Source organism: Loxodonta africana, chromosome 24 (genome assembly GCF_030014295.1).
Source record: "Loxodonta africana isolate mLoxAfr1 chromosome 24, mLoxAfr1.hap2, whole genome shotgun sequence".
Taxonomy (NCBI): domain Eukaryota; kingdom Metazoa; phylum Chordata; class Mammalia; order Proboscidea; family Elephantidae; genus Loxodonta; species Loxodonta africana.
This window is the reverse complement of record NC_087365.1, coordinates 24,674,940-24,695,751: the sequence shown is the minus strand read 5'-3', so window position 1 is coordinate 24,695,751 and position 20,812 is coordinate 24,674,940. Positions and strand designations below refer to the sequence as shown.

At 38.3% G+C, this 20,812-nt stretch overlaps 1 protein-coding gene across 4 annotated transcripts in view; it reads right to left on the bottom strand.

Moving 5' to 3' along the window:
* Positions 1–312: 312 nt before the first annotated feature.
* GPCPD1 (glycerophosphocholine phosphodiesterase 1) overlaps positions 313–20,812 on the bottom strand; it is a 59,327-nt gene continuing 38,827 nt past the window's right edge. For all 4 annotated transcript variants that reach the window (XM_064275802.1, XM_064275803.1, XM_064275804.1 and 1 more), the window contains 8 exons: positions 20,005–20,082; positions 18,762–18,801; positions 17,253–17,314; positions 13,729–13,794; positions 12,150–12,286; positions 11,341–11,476; positions 10,639–10,799; positions 313–5,564 (listed from right to left, as the gene is read on the bottom strand). In XM_064275802.1, coding sequence (XP_064131872.1) covers positions 5,375–5,564; positions 10,639–10,799; positions 11,341–11,476; positions 12,150–12,286; positions 13,729–13,794; positions 17,253–17,314; positions 18,762–18,801; positions 20,005–20,082 — 870 coding nt within the window. In that variant the 3' untranslated portion in view covers positions 313–5,374. The remainder of the gene's footprint in view (positions 5,565–10,638; positions 10,800–11,340; positions 11,477–12,149; positions 12,287–13,728; positions 13,795–17,252; positions 17,315–18,761; positions 18,802–20,004; positions 20,083–20,812) is intronic.

The following is a 20,812-nucleotide window of genomic DNA, read 5'->3' as shown; positions in this document are numbered from 1 at the left end:
TAAATATATACGTAACAAAACATTTGTCATTTCAACATCCTTCATCTTATTTAATTAACACGTGCAAGAAAACTTCAGCAGCCATCGTATTTACATCCTCATTACAGTCAGGAAAGAAATAATGATGCCTATAATTCTGGCTAGCTAATAAAATAAGACAATAGTTATGAAAAAATTAGAAAGAAAAACACACTGTAGATAACACAATCAATTACCTAGACAATCCCATAGACTCAATGACAAAGTATTTTGACTAACAAGTAAGTTTATCCAGGTAGCTAGATATTACACCAATAGACCAAAAAAAAGCTAATTATTGGTGCAGAAGAAAAGTATTTAAGGAAATGTAATAGAAATAAATAAAAAATCTATTCCTAGGGGCTTCAAAAAACATACAACGCCTAAATGGGAAACTGACGCATGTACATGTGTCTTCATTTAGCCAGAATTTTTATGTCTTTATCTTACTGAAGGACATAAATATACTGAATAAATGGAGACACATACTGTCTTGTGGATAGAAATTTATTCTTAAAATGTTAATCCTTCCCACACGTTAATCTAGAAAATCGAACACCTATCTAATTCCCAAGAGGGGCTTTTCTGGCATTTGATAAGGTGATTCTCAAGTTACGAAACGTTTAAGAAAACGTCGGTGAATAAAAAACTCTGAAAAAGAACTGGGCAGCCACTGAATCAGGTATAATATAAAGCTATAATAACCGCATGGTTTCAGTAAGACAAAAACCACGGGAGACTCCTAGGTACCACTTACTGGGGATGGGATGGGAGCAGGTTTGGTGGCAGAGGTGGGGAAGGAGGTAGGACAAGCTTTGCTGAGGTGCGTTAAGTGTGAGATGCCCAGTAGGCCTCCAAGTGAAGATGTGGACAGACATCTGGAGTTCAGGGTAAAGGTCTGGGCTGAAGAGATACTTAGCAATCATCTATAAATGGCATTGGAAACCATGGGATACCACTGAACCTTTGCTAAGTTTTGATGGCTTTCCTCCTGCAAAATTACACAGTTTGGCTTTGCAAGTGATTTCCTAAGTCTGCCTATCCCGCCCACACTTCTGTTCCCCATCAGAGGCGGTAGGGGCACATTTGAATCAGTTCAGGAGATGATTACTCCCCGCCCCTCTCCTTGTATTATTCCTGTACTAATATCACCTCTCTCTTCATTATTATTTTTAAATGTGTCTTTCATGTCACTTCCATTCTTTAAAATCGTTAATAAACCTTTATCTCCTCCAAGGATGTAAAGCCTCTATCTGGCATTCGTAATCTCCTCTCTGTTGTCAGGATGGCTCCTTCATTCCACCTGAACACATCACAAATACTACCCTGGCCTCAGAGGTTACACAGGCTGTGCCCCAAACTGGTTTCATAACGATGCTGACGTCTACCCCTTTCTGTAAAGGCTTGAGAGCTCCATGAAGGTTTTCCACAATCACTCCTTCTTAACTCCCCCAACACATACTTGTATGGCCTTAATCATATACTCTCTTGCACTATATTTAACATTTCAAATACATTTCTCAAACCATATAAGCCCATTAAGAGGTAATATTTGAATGAATTTCTCATCATGAATACAAAAATTAGGCAATATTTCTAAGACACATACTTTGCCTTCCACCCAAAAACTACATGGCCCAAAGCTAAAATGTAAAAGAAAGTAAACCAGTTGTATCTAAATCTATATTAACCAGACTCCATTATCCAGCCTAGAATATCAAACCAGCAGTATTGTGACCACCAAAATCCAGTCACAGCTGTGAAGAGGAAGCAAGGGCAACGACTGTCCACCAGGACTAATGAGGTGGCCTCCCTCCAGGGTCAAGCCAGTCCTTCTTCACTATCAGTCCACCAGCGACAGGATTTAGGTATATTGCCCAGGAAGCAGCAATCACACCTGGGGAAAAGCTGTATCATATCTTCCAATTGAATCAGTGGAATAATAACCACTACTCTTCCAGCTTTCTGCTCATTGGTTAGGGTAGCTCATCAAATATGTGACTCCAAGCAACCAGGGCACAAGTGAGAACCCCACATGCAAACATGCACACATGCACATGACACACTCCAAACAAAATGGCCAAGCATGCTATATAAAATTGCATGTACACTGTCAAACAATTTGAGTTAGGAAAGTAGGATCGCTGCCACCACCATTTATTTATCTAGTTCATAACTAAGTATAGAGCACTATAATAGTGCCGGAAATGCAAAGAAGTCCCTGCCCTTAAGGGGCTCACAATCTTATTAGGGAAATGTAACAGGCACATAAAAAGTTGGACTATAAGAAAGCACATGCTAACAAATGCCACAAGAATTCAGAAGGCAACAGAGTTTAAGAACACCAGATTAGAAGTCATGAAACTCAGAATCTAGTCCCAACCTGGTAAGTCATTTAACCTCTCTGGGTTTATTACCTCAGCTGCAAAATGAAGTAGTGCAATTTAGAGGCTGTCTGCATTTGTTTCCGTCTTAGAATATCATGAAACTGATCAAAAGCTGAGGAAAGTTTTATGGAGATGGTGGCACTTGAGCTGGACACTGAAGGACAGCAGAGAAAGGCGTTTCAGATAAGCAGTTCTGAGGTAGGCCTAAGCATGGGGCTTGGAGGTGAGAAAGAAAGATGAGTGTCACAAGGGAACAACGGGACTGAGGTAAATGGGGTGGCAGGAGGCCAGCTGTGGTAGCTCTCAGGCACTACTGACACAGGAGTGAGCTGTGTTCCTCATGTTGACACCCAGTTACAGTACATAATTTCAGAGACTAGAAAATATCAGGACAATGGCGGCATTTTATCAAATATTTCACTCAGTTCCAGAAAAATATAAAATAATTTAACATTAGACCTCTACATTTCAAAATTGACATCAATAAACCACCCCAATGATCAAAATGTAAACCAATTCAAAGTTTACATTCCTAGTAAACATGACTAAATCTCTTAATTCAAAAGGGCATTTGATACGAATTAATTATCCTGACCATTCCAACAGTTATCTTCTGCTATGTTCCAGGTACTGTGGAAATAAAATAAGGCTGCTGCTCTTGGAGAGCCCACAGCCTGGTAGATGAGACAGACACTAACCACGCCTATCTAGAATGTTCTGTGACACATGTGATCAAGGTTACGAACACAATGCTATGGAGTAAAAGATTGATTCGTTCCTCCTGAAGAAGCTTTGGCAAGGGCTCAAGAAACAAAACTGACGACTCAGGCAGAAATGAGAGTTTGGCAGGGAGAAAGTGTCCGTGGGGAGCAGAGGACTTCTGGGTAGGTGTGGCTGGAGCCGAGTGTTTACGGCAGTGGCTAGTGACACAGAGCCTGGACTTGCCCTGTAAAAATCAAGAGCCATTGCTTGTTATATTTTAATTATCTACTAGCATTGGGTCTTATGGGCAGGAAGAGATAGAAAAGTGAGCAGGGAGGCTCTGTCTGTATGCGAAGCAGTTATTGTAAGCTCTTCTCAATAAACATAAACTGCCTAGGCGCACTCCACACACCTCCTTTCCTCGTCCTCTCTGCTTTCCCCTTTTTTCCCTTCATGATCTGCTTCCCCTCTACCTTCAAAATGGAGCTGGAACTGGAAGGGCACAGGGTGAACTAAAGGAACAGGATTAGAAACACATACATATGGCCAATCAAATTACTGTACGTAATGGTGATTGTACTGTACTAAGATCTGCAGATGAGGAAAAAAAATGCTTTTTCAAGAGTTTTCTACAACTACCTAATTCACACCAAAATGCTGGAAAATCTCAATGTGGGAAAAGCACACAGAACCTTTCCAGAATACTCCATTTTCTAAACTATTTTCCATTAAACATCAGTGTCACCAAAACAATACCATACGATTTCAAGGCCTATCTTCACACAATTAAGACCTGGCCAAAACCGTACTGCTTGGCTTAAAAAATAAAAAAAGATACAATATATAATTTCAAGTCTTCGGTTCTCAGCTACTCCCCAAGTCTGTCAAGACATGAATAAACTGCCTAGCAAATAACATGCAGTAAAATGCAGATGCAAACAAGCCAGCTCTTTAGGCTAGACACTAAATTTCAATTTTTCATAACAATATTATAAAACTGATTCTATAAAAGTAACAACTTCTTGAAATTTCATTTTATAATGAGGAAAATAAATCTGTGTCATTTTATTTAACATTCGTTCTTAAGTTACAGTTATATCCAAACAATCTGCTTCTAATGAAGGAAATCTTAGTATAATCTTAAAAAAAAACATGCATATACATTTAGTTGAATCTTCTACATTTCTAAATAAATTACATGCATGATACACATTAACCAATAAAGAATACCAATATGAGAATTCAGGACATTTATTTTTCTGCGTGGAGACTGAACTACTGTACAACACTCACAAAACAAATCCACAAAGCAACGGTGTGTAATAGGTAGTGAGAGACACTTAAAATAAGCATATTTAAAATGCCTACAAACAGGCTTTTTTTTTTTCTTTTTCTTTTAGGCAACAAAATATTTTCAGTCCTTGGCACCTTCTCACTCACCTAGCACCACAGATGCAAGGACTTAAGTAAACGTGTACCATCTCATGCTTAAACCCTGAAGCATGCATCGGATAGAATTTACACATGTGACCTACTCTAAGTATACAACACGTACGTCCTCTTACTAATATTTTACATTAAATTACCCTGCAGCATTTTGAAATTGTGACCTTTCTGCGAAACAACTTTTGAAAGACTTGTGAAGAAACAAGTGTTCAAGGTTCACGTCCAGGCTGTTTACACAGGTGTTGGGTTTGGTTACACGGGAAATGGCAGCATCTCAAGGTTCACACTGAAGGAAAACGGGCGTGTCAATCCACGTAAAAAGACATATGTGCAGAGATGGCACGAAGATTTGTGCAGTTGGAATTACCGGTGCAAACGCATGCGTCTGAGGTACTTATTTTTCCCATGGTCAGGTATAACTATGCGTAGCCATTTTCCTCAAGCACTAAAGATTTCAGACCTGATCAAATGAAAAGCTGTTAACAAGCGAAAAGATGAGATAGTCATATATTTAATTTCAAAGAGTTATGCTATTAATGAGCATTTGTTTAACATTACAGGTTTACATTTTTAGTTTAAAATATTTACCAACCAATAAATCTTCTCATGGTCAAGAGACTGACTGGTAATTATACCTGGCCAAGTGATTTAAATGGCATACTTGAAATTCTAGCAAGAACTGTAGAGAAATAGTAAAATACTTCATTATTGCTTCATTGGACTGAGGAACCCAAAAGGCATAGATGAACAATGCTCAGTAGTGAGAAGTGAAGACCCAGAACAGCGGTGCATGCCCCCAAACAGCCTCTGTGCAGTAAAAGCTAAGCATTCCCCGCGTTGTCGATGCCATTGGCATCCATGCGGATATCAGGCTCCCCACACAGAGAGGAGGGAGCAAAGCGGCTAACAGTGGGGCACAAACAGCTCTTAAGCTCTGGTAATTCTTGCTTCAGGCGTTCCAACTGCTCCACTTGGAATATATTTGGCTGTTCAGGCATCCAATCATATATCCTATGGTGAAACAAACACAAAACACATAAAATGGTATAATTTATAGTTTACTTAAGACCTGCTTGACTTAACCCTTTCAAGAGAATTCATTTACAGAATGCCTTGAACACCTAGAGAGTCCTTAAAAAAAAAAAAAAAAAAAAGATGCAAGCATGTCCGTTCTGTTTAAAAACACCTCTCTCCTACCTAGTCTTCCCACTATTCCAGAATAACACACTGCCTTTTGTACCCTGATATAGAAGAGCTGAATATACAGTAACTGAATCAGAAAATGAAATCTGTAGCTTACTTACTTGTGATTCTTAAAGTATCCTCTTTCCAGGCCAAAGTCGGCCATGCCTTATTTTACAGATGGGGACACTAAGAGGTTAGATAGCTTGCCCCAAATCACAGAGCTAGCAAGAGGCAAAACTGGAATCCACACTGGTCCTCACTTTCCAGTCTCTATGACCAGGGTGGGAAGGACTTGCTCAGCAGTGTGAGCACCATCCTACAGCTGTGTAGTGCTGACAGATGTCCCCGAGTCTAGAGCCCGGAGAGACTCGCATGACTGGCAGCTGCACTGGCCCTGCCCGCCAGCCCTGCCCGCCAGCAGAGAAACAGTGGTCTTCCATACTTAACATGTGAAAGCCAGATGCCTGATGTGAGGTACTACAAGACAATTTTTGTGGTAGCACAGTAGGGAAGAATTTCTTAACCAAGACAAAAAAAAAGACTTAAATATGTGACTATATTTTAATAAAGGCTTTTGGTTAGAGACAACCATGAGAGGATACAGACAGGAACTCTAGGGGTCAAGGCATCAGGCTGAACAAAGGCATCTAACTTCACCGTCCCCCTACATCCCATTAAAAAGAGTAAAATAACAGGATTTTTGAGAAATCCATGAGCGTAAGGGAAATAGACACAGCAACAAAATTTTGGAAGCTAGAAAACAGATGGATAACAACTAAGTTTTTCAGTCAGCAGATGGAAAAGGCCAAACTGAAGCCAGTAGTGAGAAAAAAATAAAAGGCAGAGTAAAAAAGCAGCATCAAGTTCCTCTTGACCTGGGAATGAAGGGAACAGGATGTGGCCAAGACTTTAGCTGTAAGTGCTTTTCTTCCTCTACTCCTCGCCACTGGTGATGTCCCTCCCCGGCCCTGGCAGAGGGTTGGAGGTAAAGACTTTAACAGATGTCTCTTGGAATGGAGGACAGCAGGACCAGGTGAACTTTGGGCATTTTATAAACCACTGCCACCACAGCTGCCACCACCAGCAGGGCAATTAGAGACAGTATATGTGTACCAAATGCTAAGTACAGAGGTATGCCCCACCTCCTCTCTTCCCTCACTTGATTCTAAGAACCTAGCAACCAGACCTGGCCCTTCCAGGTACAACATATAGGTTCTTCTATGAGAAATATGATTAGCCAAGACATAGAGCTCTAAATGTACTGACATGAGAGGTGCAACCCAACAGCCCACCCAGATCACCCTGTAGTCAAGTCAACATGCCTCATTCACATACTCAGAACAAGCTTTTTAGATTCCAACTCTTTGTCATGAGAGGCAGACAAAAGATTTCCAAATGTCCAAGGAAAGCTTCTAACATGGAAGATAGAGTGCAAAACGAAGAAGACTCAAAAAGACAGAAAAGAAAACCCCAAAAAACCTTAATGCCATCCGAGAAAGAGAACTTTTATTATACAGGAACAGGATCTTTTATACATAGAAAAAGAGCACTCTGAGAAAAAAAGAGTCTTTGGAAATTAAGAGGACAATAGCAGACGTGAAGAACTCAATAAAGTGAGTAGAGGGTAAGTTAAGGAAATCTTTCAAAGTGGTGCAAAAAGACAAAGGTAGAAAATAGGAGAAGAGATAAGAATTAGAAGTCTAGACCAAGAGGTACAATAAAAAACAAATGTGGAGGAGACAAACAAAGGAAGAAATAATTTAAAAACTTTCCCTTAAATTCAAGGGCATACACCAACAAGGCTACAAGGGCAACCCTGTGCCAAGCACAATGGTAAAACCAGACTCACAAGAAGCTCCATCTCTATGTGATTAGATCACTGGTGACAAACAACTCTCCAAATATTTCCACAGAGGAAACAAAGAAATCACACAAGAAGGAAAAGGAATCAAAATGGCTTCAGACTTTTCAACAGCAACTCTGGAATTGTAAAGGTGAAAGAGAAATGCTTTTAACATTCCAAAGAAAAGTAATATCTAACATGGCATTCTATGGTCAGCCAAGATATTTTCAAACACGCAAAATCTCAAAAACATTTACTTTCCATGCTCCCCTTCCTCAAGAAGATGCTGGAAGATGCGTTGCATAAAATGAGAAAAAGCTATGAGATACAGGGAACAGGAGAGCTGCCATCTCTCAAGAATGAAAAAGAAGGTGTGCTAAGGGCTCTCACTCCAAAAAGGCCACTATGATTCTACCAGCTTTGTAACCAGAGTCTTACTTAAACACGATTTCTCTTCACCATATGCTGATCAACTTTCTGCTCTACCCAACAGGATTATTATGCTTTGGCTTACTCCTGAGACTTAATAGTAGGCTACAATGAGCTTAAAAAAACCCAATGATGTCGAGTTGATTCCAACTCATAGCGATCCTATAGGACAGAGTAGAACTGCTTAGAGCTTGGAAATACAGACCAGTCCACTCTGTGTGATCATTTTCCTGCTGTACATCCAATGTCTGACCCACAGGCAGGTGGCTGCCTGATTGTGCTAAGCCAGAGACCTACTGGGTCACAAGATCAGTTCAGAAGGTTAAGACTAGCATAAAGAAAGTATACACACACAGAAAATATCCAGGGGGCATTGTTTTAACTTTCTGTTTCAGGTACACACTTACAGACGTATCTGTGTATACTGCATTGCAGCATAAAATGTATTTCTAATTGGGTTGGGAACAAAAAAAATTGAAAGTCAGTGCCCTGGAGAAACTTTACACGCGTATCCCAGGAGACGTGGTCAGCAATATTGATAGGAGCACTAATGTAATAGCAAAAACCTGGCAACAACCCAAATGCCCTTAAAATAGCAGAAAAAATTATAGTAGACATGCAATGAAATATTACACAGCCATGAAAATTAGTAAATTACAGCTATATGTAACAGTATGGCTTAATCTCAGGAACATACTGACAAGTAAAAAAAAGGTACAAATAAAGTTTTAAAAAATGTAAAACTAAATGGTTTAGGGACAGAAATAGACACAACTTGAAATAAGAAAGAAGAGAATAATTTAATAAGCAGTTATGTTTGAGGGAGGAGATAAGAGGACGGGATTAGAAGAGGGCACAGGGAAGACTTCAAATCTAATGATAATGTTCTTTACTTTAAACACCGGTATCCACTGTGTTGTTACTGTTTTTGTTTTAATCATTTAAACGTGAGTATTTATAAAAAGGGGAAACATTATTCAATTTACTGTATGAGGCCAATATGATCCCCATACCAAATTATACAAAAACCGTTTGAGAAAGATAAATTAAAGGCTTATCTTACTCATCATAAATGCAAAAATCCCAAACAAAATATTAGCACGTCAACCTTTGCTAAAGCCAGTAAAAAAAAAAAAGCCAGTACTTCCTTCAAATTCTCAGTTGTCATTTAATTAGCTGGAAATGTCTATTAAAAAGGGCAAGGAATCATGCCATTTAATGCAAATTTCACCATATAGGTAATAAGGAAGAACAGAAGGCAGGCAGGAAGGCAGGCAGGCAGGAAGGCAGGCAGGCAGGAAGGCAGGCAGGCATTATCTAGGCTGTGATTTGAATACCAGACTAATTCAGACAAAAATAGAGAAAAAGTAAGCTTTATTAAAAAAAAATGTTGTGACTCTATAGAACGAACAGTCATGTGAACTAAATCCAAGGAGAGTATTTTGTAAAGCAGGCCTGCTGAGAATTTTATTCCAATCAGTTCACTTACTCTTTAACGACGGTGCTCAAGTATTAGCAAGCCCTTTCATCCTGCAGCAAAGTAAACAACATCTCCTGTAACCCCAAAGTTCCTTTATACTAAGCAACTCTTTTGTCCTGCAGATTACTGGCTTTCAAATATACATTGTAAGTAATATGAGGGGCTTATTTAAGAAAACAACAACTTATTCAACAAGTATTTGAGCTCCTTCTGGGTAAAATACATTGTTCCACACTCCAGAGCCCAGCAGAGAACAGGCCCAAATCCATGCTCCCAGGGAGCTAAGGCTCTCGTTTGTGTGTGTGTTGGGGTGGCGTGTGCGGGAAAAGGGACCAGGGAGAAAAGCAAAGGAGGAAAATATAATACTTATATGCAGTCTGTCAGACAGTGAGAAATGCCACGGAAAAGGGCAGTGCACTGTGAGCAGAGGTTGTTATGGGCAATGGGGTGTGCAGGGAAAGCCTTGCTGAGAACGGCACATTGCAGCCTTTACTGAAATCTTTCTTTAAAGAAAAAGAGAAACAGCAAGGAGGTCAGTGTGGAGTGCATGGGGGAAAGTCATTGGAGGTTGGGAGGTGGTGTATGTGAGACGGTGGGGGCGGAGAACAGGGAGCAGCTTATATAGGGCCTTGAAGGGACTCCAAGTGACACCTAAAACCATGGGGAAGTTTTAAGTATTAACATGACCTGAGTTTGGCCAGAAAAAATGGAAAGATGGAATTGTCATTTAAACTGAAATCAGGACGACTACAAGAACTGATGTCAGTAGCTGGACGTAAAAGTTTAGAAGTCAGAGGGAAGGTCTGATTATAGATACATGTATTTGGAAATTCTGCCCCAGATTTGGGTGAGATCACCAAGAAAGTCAGTACAGACACAGAAGTCTGGGGACAGGGAGCCGCCTCTACATCTCCTGAGATGACCTAGTACATCTGGGTTAGGGCCTAGGCATCTGAATTTTTACTAAGCCTCCCAAGTGATTCTGGTTTTCTCTAAAGTTTGCAAAAACCCACTGACAAACAAATGTCAACATAAACCTCAGGCTGAAGTACAGAATTTTAATTTAACTAAGTTTTATTTATAATTTATAAGATGAAAACTACTTTGTCGCTATCATTCCATGGAAATTTTTCATGAAAAACAAATACCTATCATAAATTAGACCATTAACTCCAAATTCCTTCAATTTCCTTCTGTTTTCAGGATCATTGGTGTCATCACCCCAGCAGAATATGACTAGTCCCTTAGCTTTTGCCTCTTGAATATAGGACGGGTTTCTGAGCAGGTCTTCAGAATGTGCATTTATCCCCTATAACAAGAAAAATCACTTATGCATGAAAAAGGGACTTATGAGTGGCAAATGCTAAATGGTCATATGCTAGTGCTCTCCAAATTGGAGTGGGCAGGAAAAGAAAATGTTAGAATTATTTACCATTTATTTTTTCTCATCATTTAAAAATTCCTTTTTAGTGTGTAACTCATATATAAATATATATATATAATATTCTCTTTAGTAATATTAGTAATACATGTATGTAATATATAAGCAATTTATAAACATACAGATGTGCACTCAAACAAATTTTATTGATGGAATGCTCTATTAAACAAGTTTACAGTCTAACCATTTAGAGGATTCATAAGATCCACTCACAAAACTTCCCTTAAGCCTAAAAGAAATTTTCTATTTTCATTCATTTAACCGCTTTTCGTTGAGACCTAATACCTTCATTTTTCAGTAGAGCTACTTGCTTCTTACACACTTTAGCAACCAGATATATAAAGTAATAATGAAACCTTATTTACTACTGCTCTAAAATATGAAAAAGAAAAATCCAAACAAAAGTTACCAGTAGATTTTCAAACTGTGCAAAGCTCATTGCAATGGGAGTTGTCCGAGATCTGAGGTCCATGAGTTCAGGGTAAATATCAGATTTCCCTTGAGTCAAAAATAATATGGGATATTTGTTCTGTTTTTGTCGAACCCTAAAATAAGTCAATTAAAAAAAAAATAGCTTTCAATGGGAGGATAAATGTAATGTATTGTTTTGAAATTTTAGAAAATAATAAAAAATATATGGAAAACAATCAAACAAAAAATCCTACTGCCATATTTTTAAGAGAATAACGCATGCATATTACATTTGTTTGCCACCTATGCGCTCTTCCGTGAGGTATTATGACAATTTTTTTCTTTTTACGTGATGCTGTAAAAAAAAAAAAAAAAAATTGGCATAGCACACCTATGAAAATACCTCGGGGCTGGGGGAGAGCGCATTTGGCAAACAAACTTAGAAAGTACAAGTTATTCATGTAAAAATGTGTGGTAATCAGATATAACCACCATTAGCATGCTCTTCATTCAAAATCAAAATAAACCTTTAAAATTATTTGATACAAAAGCTAAGATATTCTCAGAAATGGGCAATAAGAAAGCCCTTGAGGGCTTACCATCGATAAGATTTTACGTGTTTCGTAAAATGAAACATAGGGTATGATGTTCTAGGACCTAGTAGGTATAGAGTTCACAGAAGTGGACAGCTTTCCAGAAAGCAGTGATTAAAGGATATGAAAAAATATATGACCAGACTGACAGGACAAATCAAGTCCTGGTTACATTCTAAGGGTCTAAGAGAAAAAAACTGTATATATTACTCACATTGTACAAATATCTGCATCAAACGAAGAAAACACTATTCTCCTCTTCCCAGAATTTTCTAAAACAGTTTTTAAAATTATATCCAAAAACTTGTTCATGTCAAAATATGTTGATAAGTTGCCATCCCACATTCCGTCCTATGTAAAAGAAATAAATAGAAAAATAAAAACCATTACCCACCCTAAAATCACAGTGCTAGAAAAAAATCTTGAACACATATAGTCTAACCCTTTTATTTTACACACAGGAAACCAAAGACCTGAAGAGATTAAGTGACTTACCCAACACCACAGTGCTAGTTAGTGACAGCGCATTGATCATAGTTCAGGCATAGAGACTCTTCCATACAAAGTGATTAACTATTCCACTAATAGACTTTAAGAAGGTTAACAAAACAGAAGCTGAAACTCTGGAAATTTGTAGTCCACTGTGACTTTAAGATATTCTGATATAATTTTCATAAACTACAGGGCAAAAGAATTCTACCCCATTTCATTAGCTCATTACAACAAAACCCTATTAATTATGAGGAACTCTGGTGGCTCAACAGTAGGGTCACTATGAGTCAGAATCGACTGGACGGCACTGGGTTTGGTTTAGTTTTTTTACTAACTGAAAGGTTAGTGGTTCGAACCCATCCAGTATACTAGCTAAAAATCTTATTCTTTGGGTCTCAGGCATACAAAATACCCTCAACAAATATTTAAAATAATTCAATAAATATAGCTAAGATACCAAGAGCCCTGTTGATATCCAAATGTTAAAGATTTTAAAGATCAATCATTAAAATAACTCTAGAAGCTTAGAAAACTAAAAAATCACCTATGAGCAAAACCTTCTTGAACGCTTACTACTTTAACCTGGACCAGCTTGTCACAAACAGATACGCTGACCAAAAGAAATTCCAGTTAATTGCTCCCACTGCCCAATCATGACACCCAACTGACCTACTTCGAACTGCCCACTCACCTGTTCATTCAGACTTCTCACCACCTGACATGTTCCCTAGTTACTTAACTGCCGTTTCCCCCATCCACCCGCCCGTCCACTAGAATGGAAGTTCCAGGAAAGCAGGGCCTTACACAGTTTTGTTCACGACTTGTCCCAAGCATCCAGGAACGCGCCTACTTAGAGCAGATTTTCAATAAATATTTTTTGAGCAAATGAGTGAGTCTGGGATTGATTTAAAATACATCGGCAGAAATTTCTTTCCCTGGGTTACTGTCATTACCTGCCGCACCCAACAGAAACCGCTTAGGCAATGACTTACGGCGTGATTAGGTATGAATCCTACTTTGTAAATATGCCCGGAAACCACCCATGATATTAATGGACACATGAGACACTTGTTAACTGAAATTTCTACAATAACACGTTAATCATTAATTTTAAGAAAGTACTCACGTCTTAGTATATGCTTTATAAAAAGGTCTAAAAACCACTGTGGTGGCTGGAGAAAGCCACAATGTGATTTTAGTTTCCCTTATTCCATTAACAACAGAAAGAAATAGGAACAAAAGCACTGAGAAAATAAACAACGGGGGAGGGGCAAGGCTGTGTTCCCCAGAGAATGACTTACCCTTTGCTGGCAGATCCATTTTATTTCTATGTTAAACCCCACATCTTCTGGCAAAGACTCTAAGACCTAGATTTTGTTTATTGTTGGTGAATTTTGTTTTGTTTTTGGTGAGATGAGTTGTGGATTAAGAAAAAAAGGAAAAGAGAATTATTACAAAAGGCAATTAATAAGAAAACATGTCCTTAGACAAGATAAAATGTATTGTGCCTCAAGCATAAACCACTAGATCTTTCTCATTATCGAACTGATTTGGCTGACGATTATTATGTTAAATAATAAAGTCAAAAGGAATTAACTAACAAAAGCAGGCAACAACTGTGGTAACTGATTGCCACCATCACAAGGATGGGTCCACTAACCTAGACTCCTTTTCACTTTAATGTTGAACATTCAAAGTGAACTGTAATCAGACAGGGAATCTCATGAAGTCAAGACACATTCCTCATGTTTTCTGAAGAGCATTCAGATACATCAGTCTACTAAGACACGGTTACATAACACTTGACAAATACCACGCTGGTAACACCCAACTGAAAGATTATGCCGCAGCTTGTAAGTAAATAAGACTATATCTATATAATGAATAATACGTGATCCATTTAAGTTAAACCATCTAGACACTTTGCAGTCAAGACTATTTTGGCATTCATAACTAGAAGATTAGATTGAAAATATGAAGCCTGGTTATTAATCTACAAAGAGCTGACTTGTTTAATCTTAAAACAAACACGAAGGCCAGGCAAACACATAAACATGTTCAGGTCAAAATGAATTTAGTACAGATTATGTTTTACTTCAATTTAGTTCAAAACTTTAAAAATCCTTAACATGTATAATATATATGGTATTTAAATTTATACTAAATTATAAAATAAATAAAAGCCTACTAATAGAATAACATTCTATAACATAGTGCTGGGTTGGCAGTTCAAACCTACACAGAGACTCCACGGAAGAAGAGACCTGGTGACAGGCTCCCATAAAGAGTATAGCCTCGAAAACCGTATGGGGCAGTTCTACTGTCCTGTTGTTGTTGTTGTCATTGTGTGCCACTGAATTAATTCCGACTGATAGTGATTCCATGCGTGATAGAGCAGAATGGAAGAGTTGCTGATGGGTTTGAACCACTGACCTTTCAGTTGGCAGGAAAGCGCTTAACCGAGGTGCCACCAGAGCTCCTTACTCTGTCCTACAAGGCCGCTATGAGTCATAAATTGACTCGATGGCACACAACAACATAGCCGGAAGTCTGGTGACCTGGGATCTAGTCCTGCATCTTATACTAACCAGCTGACTGAAAAGTAGTTTCCCGAAACAGTTTATATGCAATTTCATGTGAGGCTTTTAACTTCCTGCTTTTGCCGTCCTTCTCTTATGTCTTTAGCCTCATTTATTTAATGTGGTATGGTGCCATAGATCACTTTTATGTGGGCTTTCTAGCCATGGTCTTGTAATTTCCACCCACATGATTGGGAGGGACTGTGCAGACATGGTAACTGTGGCACACCAAAGGGAATGGTCAGTTTTGCCATCCCGCTGGGCTTGAAACGCGCCACCTCAGAGGCAGGAAGAAGAGGAACCCACCACCACCAAAGACGAACAGCCAGGAGGCAGCACATCCTTTGGACCCAAGATCCCTGTGCTGAGAAGCTCCTGGACCCAGGAGACAGAGAGAGAGAGAGCTCAAGAAGTGGCAGCAAAGACCTGGCCGCAGAGGCTGGTAGGAGACAGCACAGTGGGCTTCCTGGCCCACGGAGAAAGAAAGCTAAGCCTTTGGGCTAGAGAGAGGCGAGCCCGCAAGCACAGCTGGGAAGAGCCTATCCTCATGGAAGAACTGTATCCTTGAGTGTTCCTGAGCCTGAATTGTAACCTGTTACTTCCCTAAAACCCCATAATCCTGAGTATGGTCTGTGAGTTCTGTGTGGTCATCGAACCCAGCAGAGAAGTAGAGAGTGTCGTGGGAGGGATGGTTGGTGTCAGAATTGGCAAAGATGGTGAAGAGAGGAGGCATGTCTGACCGCTGCCTCACAGTAATCAGCCTCAGCCTATTGACCTTGAGTCTCCGTCCTCCTTGTGAAGTTAGAGGAGGTAGGCCACAGCCCCCCCGTCGTTTATACTTGTGGCTATCATGGAACACAAAATAAGAAAAATAAAGACATGTGTATCAGTGTTATTATTGTTAAATACTGAATTTGAAGAAAGACTGTCCTTTATATTGAAATCGTATTTAGCCTAATTTTTTTTTTGGTGTTAGAATCTCTGATTAAATGACAATGAAGGTAAAGTGAGTGAGTGAATGAATCAAAGTGTGTATTTAACTTATTTGGCTAAATAAAAGCTGTCAAACCTTTTACAGACACAGTTTTTTAAAAAAGTTTCTGTTCTATGAAATCAAAAGTCTGGGAATCTTGAGATTTCTAAGAAGCAAATGATTTTTGGATTTTAAACGAGAAGGAAAGATCTTCCTCAGCTGGGCTTCATACACACCTGGATGATTCTATGACTCGTGTTTTAAATGTACAAGGACAGTGATCCATTTTAGGGGCTGTCTTAAAGCATAGCATCCTTTTTGCAGAGGGAATAATTAATCCTTAATTTACTTTTAACCACTTCAGACTTTACTGATTTAGATTGTTTTATGAGCTCCTCAGATATTACATATCTAAGTATTTTGACAAAATATCTTTATTATACATTGTTTACTGCCACTTCTTTCCTTTCTAAATATACACACACATACATAGACTTTAGGAACCAAATAATATACTAGATAAAACCCACTAAGGGAATAACCCCTATTCCCAAAACATACATTTCCGTATCATGCTAAACTGGAATTACCTATTTTTGCCTGAGAAATCTAGTGAAGCTGGTATTACCAGGAAAAGACACTGAAGGAGACTAGTAATTAGGAAATGGGCTAGTAGGAAGAAAAGCAGATCTAGTGCTGTCTAGGAGCGTGTCTGGTGTCCCTGTAGGTTTTCCTGATACAAAGGGATTCCTGTATGAATTGTGTCTAGTTTTTAAATCTTTATGCTAGTTTTTGCTTATACTTTTTCAGAGTAAATTCTTGAAATCTGTGCCTCCACTCTGAGAACCAGGGCACTTATTTTCTTTGGTTGCCTTTCTGACTGTGTTGTTTCTCTCCAGAAGCTAAGGAACGGTTTTGAACACCGTAAAAATGCCCGACCCACCACGACATCTCCATCCTGCCCCGTGTCTGTGCCCTCTCCTTCCTGTCTATATACAGAGATAGGTGAATTTGCTATTCTTGCCAAATTAACCTGTTGAGATGGTAACTTTTATTCACCTGAGCCGATTAATGTTAGTCTTTTAAAAAAAGTAGCACAGGTATATCCGACGAGAACGTATCTTCTCAAAAAGCACCAACAATGATAAATTTATATTAATGTTTTCTTTGACACAGTTGTTTCAGAGCCCACCTAACAGACCAGAAACAAATGCCATTTAGACATAACAATGAATGGAATAGCCTCGCCTTAATTTTTTGGCAAGAAACTTACCATCCTAAGAGAAGGAAATGGCTGATTTTCAGAGAAGGAATTTTCTTCCTCAATCACAGATTCTGAAATTTTGAATTGTAAAAACTCAGTAAATAAATAATAGCATTATATCACTAACGTCTTCCCTAAATTCTTAGGGCAAAAAAAAAAAAAAAAAAATCTAAAGTAACTAAAATCTTCTTATGCACATATTTTTGAAGGCTCTTGTATTTATTATTTTAAACACTCAAATCCTATATTCTATTCAAGCATCTTTTATGAAACCAATTTGCAACATCTGATAAAAATACCATAATTTGTGGCCTCAGCAGTGATTATTTTCTCATAAAAATTTCTAATATTACTCTTCTTAAAGGAGTCACAGTGATTATTATTTCTCAGTGGGATTGAGAGCTGAGTCACATTGCTAAGATCTCTATTTGAAATACCAAAATCAGCTCAGAAATTAAGCAATTAAGAGACTCTAGCCACTGCTGTGCTTGTGTTACCATCACAGTAAACCCCAGATTGTATTTTTAAGAAGCGCACAAAAATTTTTCCCCAAAAGAATGAAATTTTCCAATTGTACAAAACTAAAGGTAAAATTTATTTAAACATTGATGATTATTATTGCTAGTCATGAAATATCTATAACCCTATAAAGTTACTTGTTAAACTATGTTATGTTTATGCTCTGGGGATAAATCCTTTAACTGTTCAGCACTTCACATTCCTTCACATGGGCATTCAAATCGTACTGTTATCACAAGTGCTGACAAATACCTGCTGAGTACCTACTATGTGCAGAGCACTGTAATCATCTCTGGGATCATAAAAAACATTTTCACTATCCTTGAGAGGCTTATATTCTAGTTGAAGAGACATGACAAATACCAAAAAAAAAAAAAAAAAGATACAATAAGCCACAAATAAATGGTACTGACTCTTCAGTTCTATAGGAGTACAGAGTAAAGTAAAACCACAAAAAGATGTGGCAGGCAGGGCAAGCTTTGAGGAAATGGAGGCAGAGAACGGTTAAGTAAAAGTAACCTGCCCAAGGTCCCAGCTGGTAAACGGTAGAGCTGGATTCAAACTCCAGTTGACCTGGCTTTGGAATAAGATTTTGTACTTGATATACTTTCTATGTTATAACGGTTAAGGATGTTTGGAAAGATTGATTGGTACAAAATTATAAAGAATTTTGATCATCAAGGTAAGAAAAGTCATGAAAGGAAACAACCATGAATGGCTACTACACAAACGACAATATTCTACATGCTTTCATGGACATATTAGGACTGTGGTTCCTGGCTTCTGTGTGTCCATTTTTGCATAAGTAAAGAACTAAAGCACCCAAATTTTACTAGTTTGGTTGATGAGAGACATATATTTGGAAATGAATATATGTAAGGCTTTCGCTTGTACAAAATTACATTTAGATATTCCAATACCAAATTCACTAAAATGGGTAAGGAAATACCACATTAATGCAAACTATAAAATGGAAAGTGTTTCCATACCGATACATACCTTTCCGATCTTTAGATTTTAGTGCAGTCACATGAGCGAGCTAGAAAACACACACACAAACACAAAACGCAATCAGGAAAAAAAAAAAGCCTTAGTTTGCGAACATATGGTTAATACAACTGTCACTTGAAAAACTAGCAAATTAGAAAAGACTATAAAACATCGAAGTATCAGTTTAATAGGATAAGTACTGCCATGGAGGCTGGATGAATCCATGAAACTATTGCCCTGAGATAATCTTTAAACCTTAAACCAAAAATACTCTCTAAAGTCTTCTTAAAATCAAACAATAGTCTAGCTTAACTAGCAAAGAATGTCTGTCTTGAGCGTTGTGCTCTTTTAAGAACTACCTATATGGGATCAAACTGACAAGAGCAACCTGAAAGATAGAAAACTTAGGGGACAATGACTTCATGTTAATAGAGGAAGAACAACTCAGAAAAGGAGGGTGAGAACAATTTTTATGCAAGTAATGCACGTGTTTGCTGGCTACACCCTCACAAATGCTGCCATGCCAGTCCTCTTCCACATGTTACTGTAAAAAGAAATTAGCACGGTGCCCTTACCAAAATACCTGGCGGGGGAGCGCGTGGCCAGCAAACAAATGCAGGTGTGTGTTATTTGCATAAAAATACAGTATGTTCTACTGTGTATATTCTCAACAACATAAATAAATTATTAAAAAAATGCAATAATCACTCTGTATACATTTTATATGTATATACATACACATAGGTCATAACAAAATACCCAAGTAGGGATGTAGAATCTAAAAATTCATAAATTAGGAATCTGTTTATACTTAATCTACCATTTATTTAGGTATCTAATGGGGATGGGAAGAGGGACCATGCAAAATCATACGGTACAATATACAAGGATCCTAGAAATTAGTAAAAACCAACTATCACATAAAAGGCCAATATTATTATAAAACAGTGAGTTGTACAGAGAAGGGCTAAAGCAGACCAGAGGCTAACCTAAGATGTTCAGAAGGCCTAGCTCCTCTGACCTACAAAGACTTGTGGCCTAACCCCTTCACGAACGCAAAAACAAGGGGTCTGGGAAAACTGTTAGAGGAGGCAAATGGGTCAACACAAACCCATTCTCCCTAATGGAACAAAAGACCAAAGCATATGCTCGCTGGGTGCTGAATATACAGTCATTCCCATGCGCCCTATAAAAGCAAGCATAAGCAGTTAAAAGATAAAGGATAATTCACATCTCATGCTACTACTATTACCTTTAACAACTGGAGTTGGTCAAATGTTAACTCCTTTACTGGAATTTCAAATAATTCAACTGGATCAGCATCAAATTTCTGAAAAGTAAAAGAGAAAAACAGACTTTCAAGTTATTACTGAAAGGTTTAGATGTTAGGCCTAACATCTCAATTTACCGAATGATGAGAACAACTGTTATGTGGCCATGGTAAGCCCACACAGGGAGCCCATCTTACCCAACACCACCACCCAGCTCTTAGATCCTGCTTTTAATGTTGCTACAGAGGGCCTGGCAGAAAAAATAGCTGAGAATAAGCTGTGGCACTGAAGATACAACAGAGCCAGAGGTCAGTCACTATCACTTCCCCTATTCCCTGTCAGGCTGCACACTTCTTACACACACTCCTGCAAAAAAGCTAGGAAAGCAACATGTAAGTACTATGTAGGGATCGAGTTCTGTCAGTAAGTTTTTAAGCTTGTCTAAGCCTCTTTAAAACTTAAGTTTGCTTAAAAATTGCTAGAAAAAGCAACTGTCCTTAAAAATTGTCTGATACATTGAAATAGAAAATAGCTATAAGCACCAGTATTTAACAAGAACCTGATCTACTATGAATTTTTCCCAATAAGCAAAACTACTAGCTTTTAATGCTGATATCAATTGCCACACTATACCTCTATGGAACTGAGTAACACATCATCAATAAATTACCAATCCAACAAATACACTAAGGTATTCGTGTGCACGTGGTATGAACATGAAGTGTTTCTGGACAGATACAGAAGAAACTATTAAGAGTAAGATTGACATGAAGAGGAATAGGTAAAAAA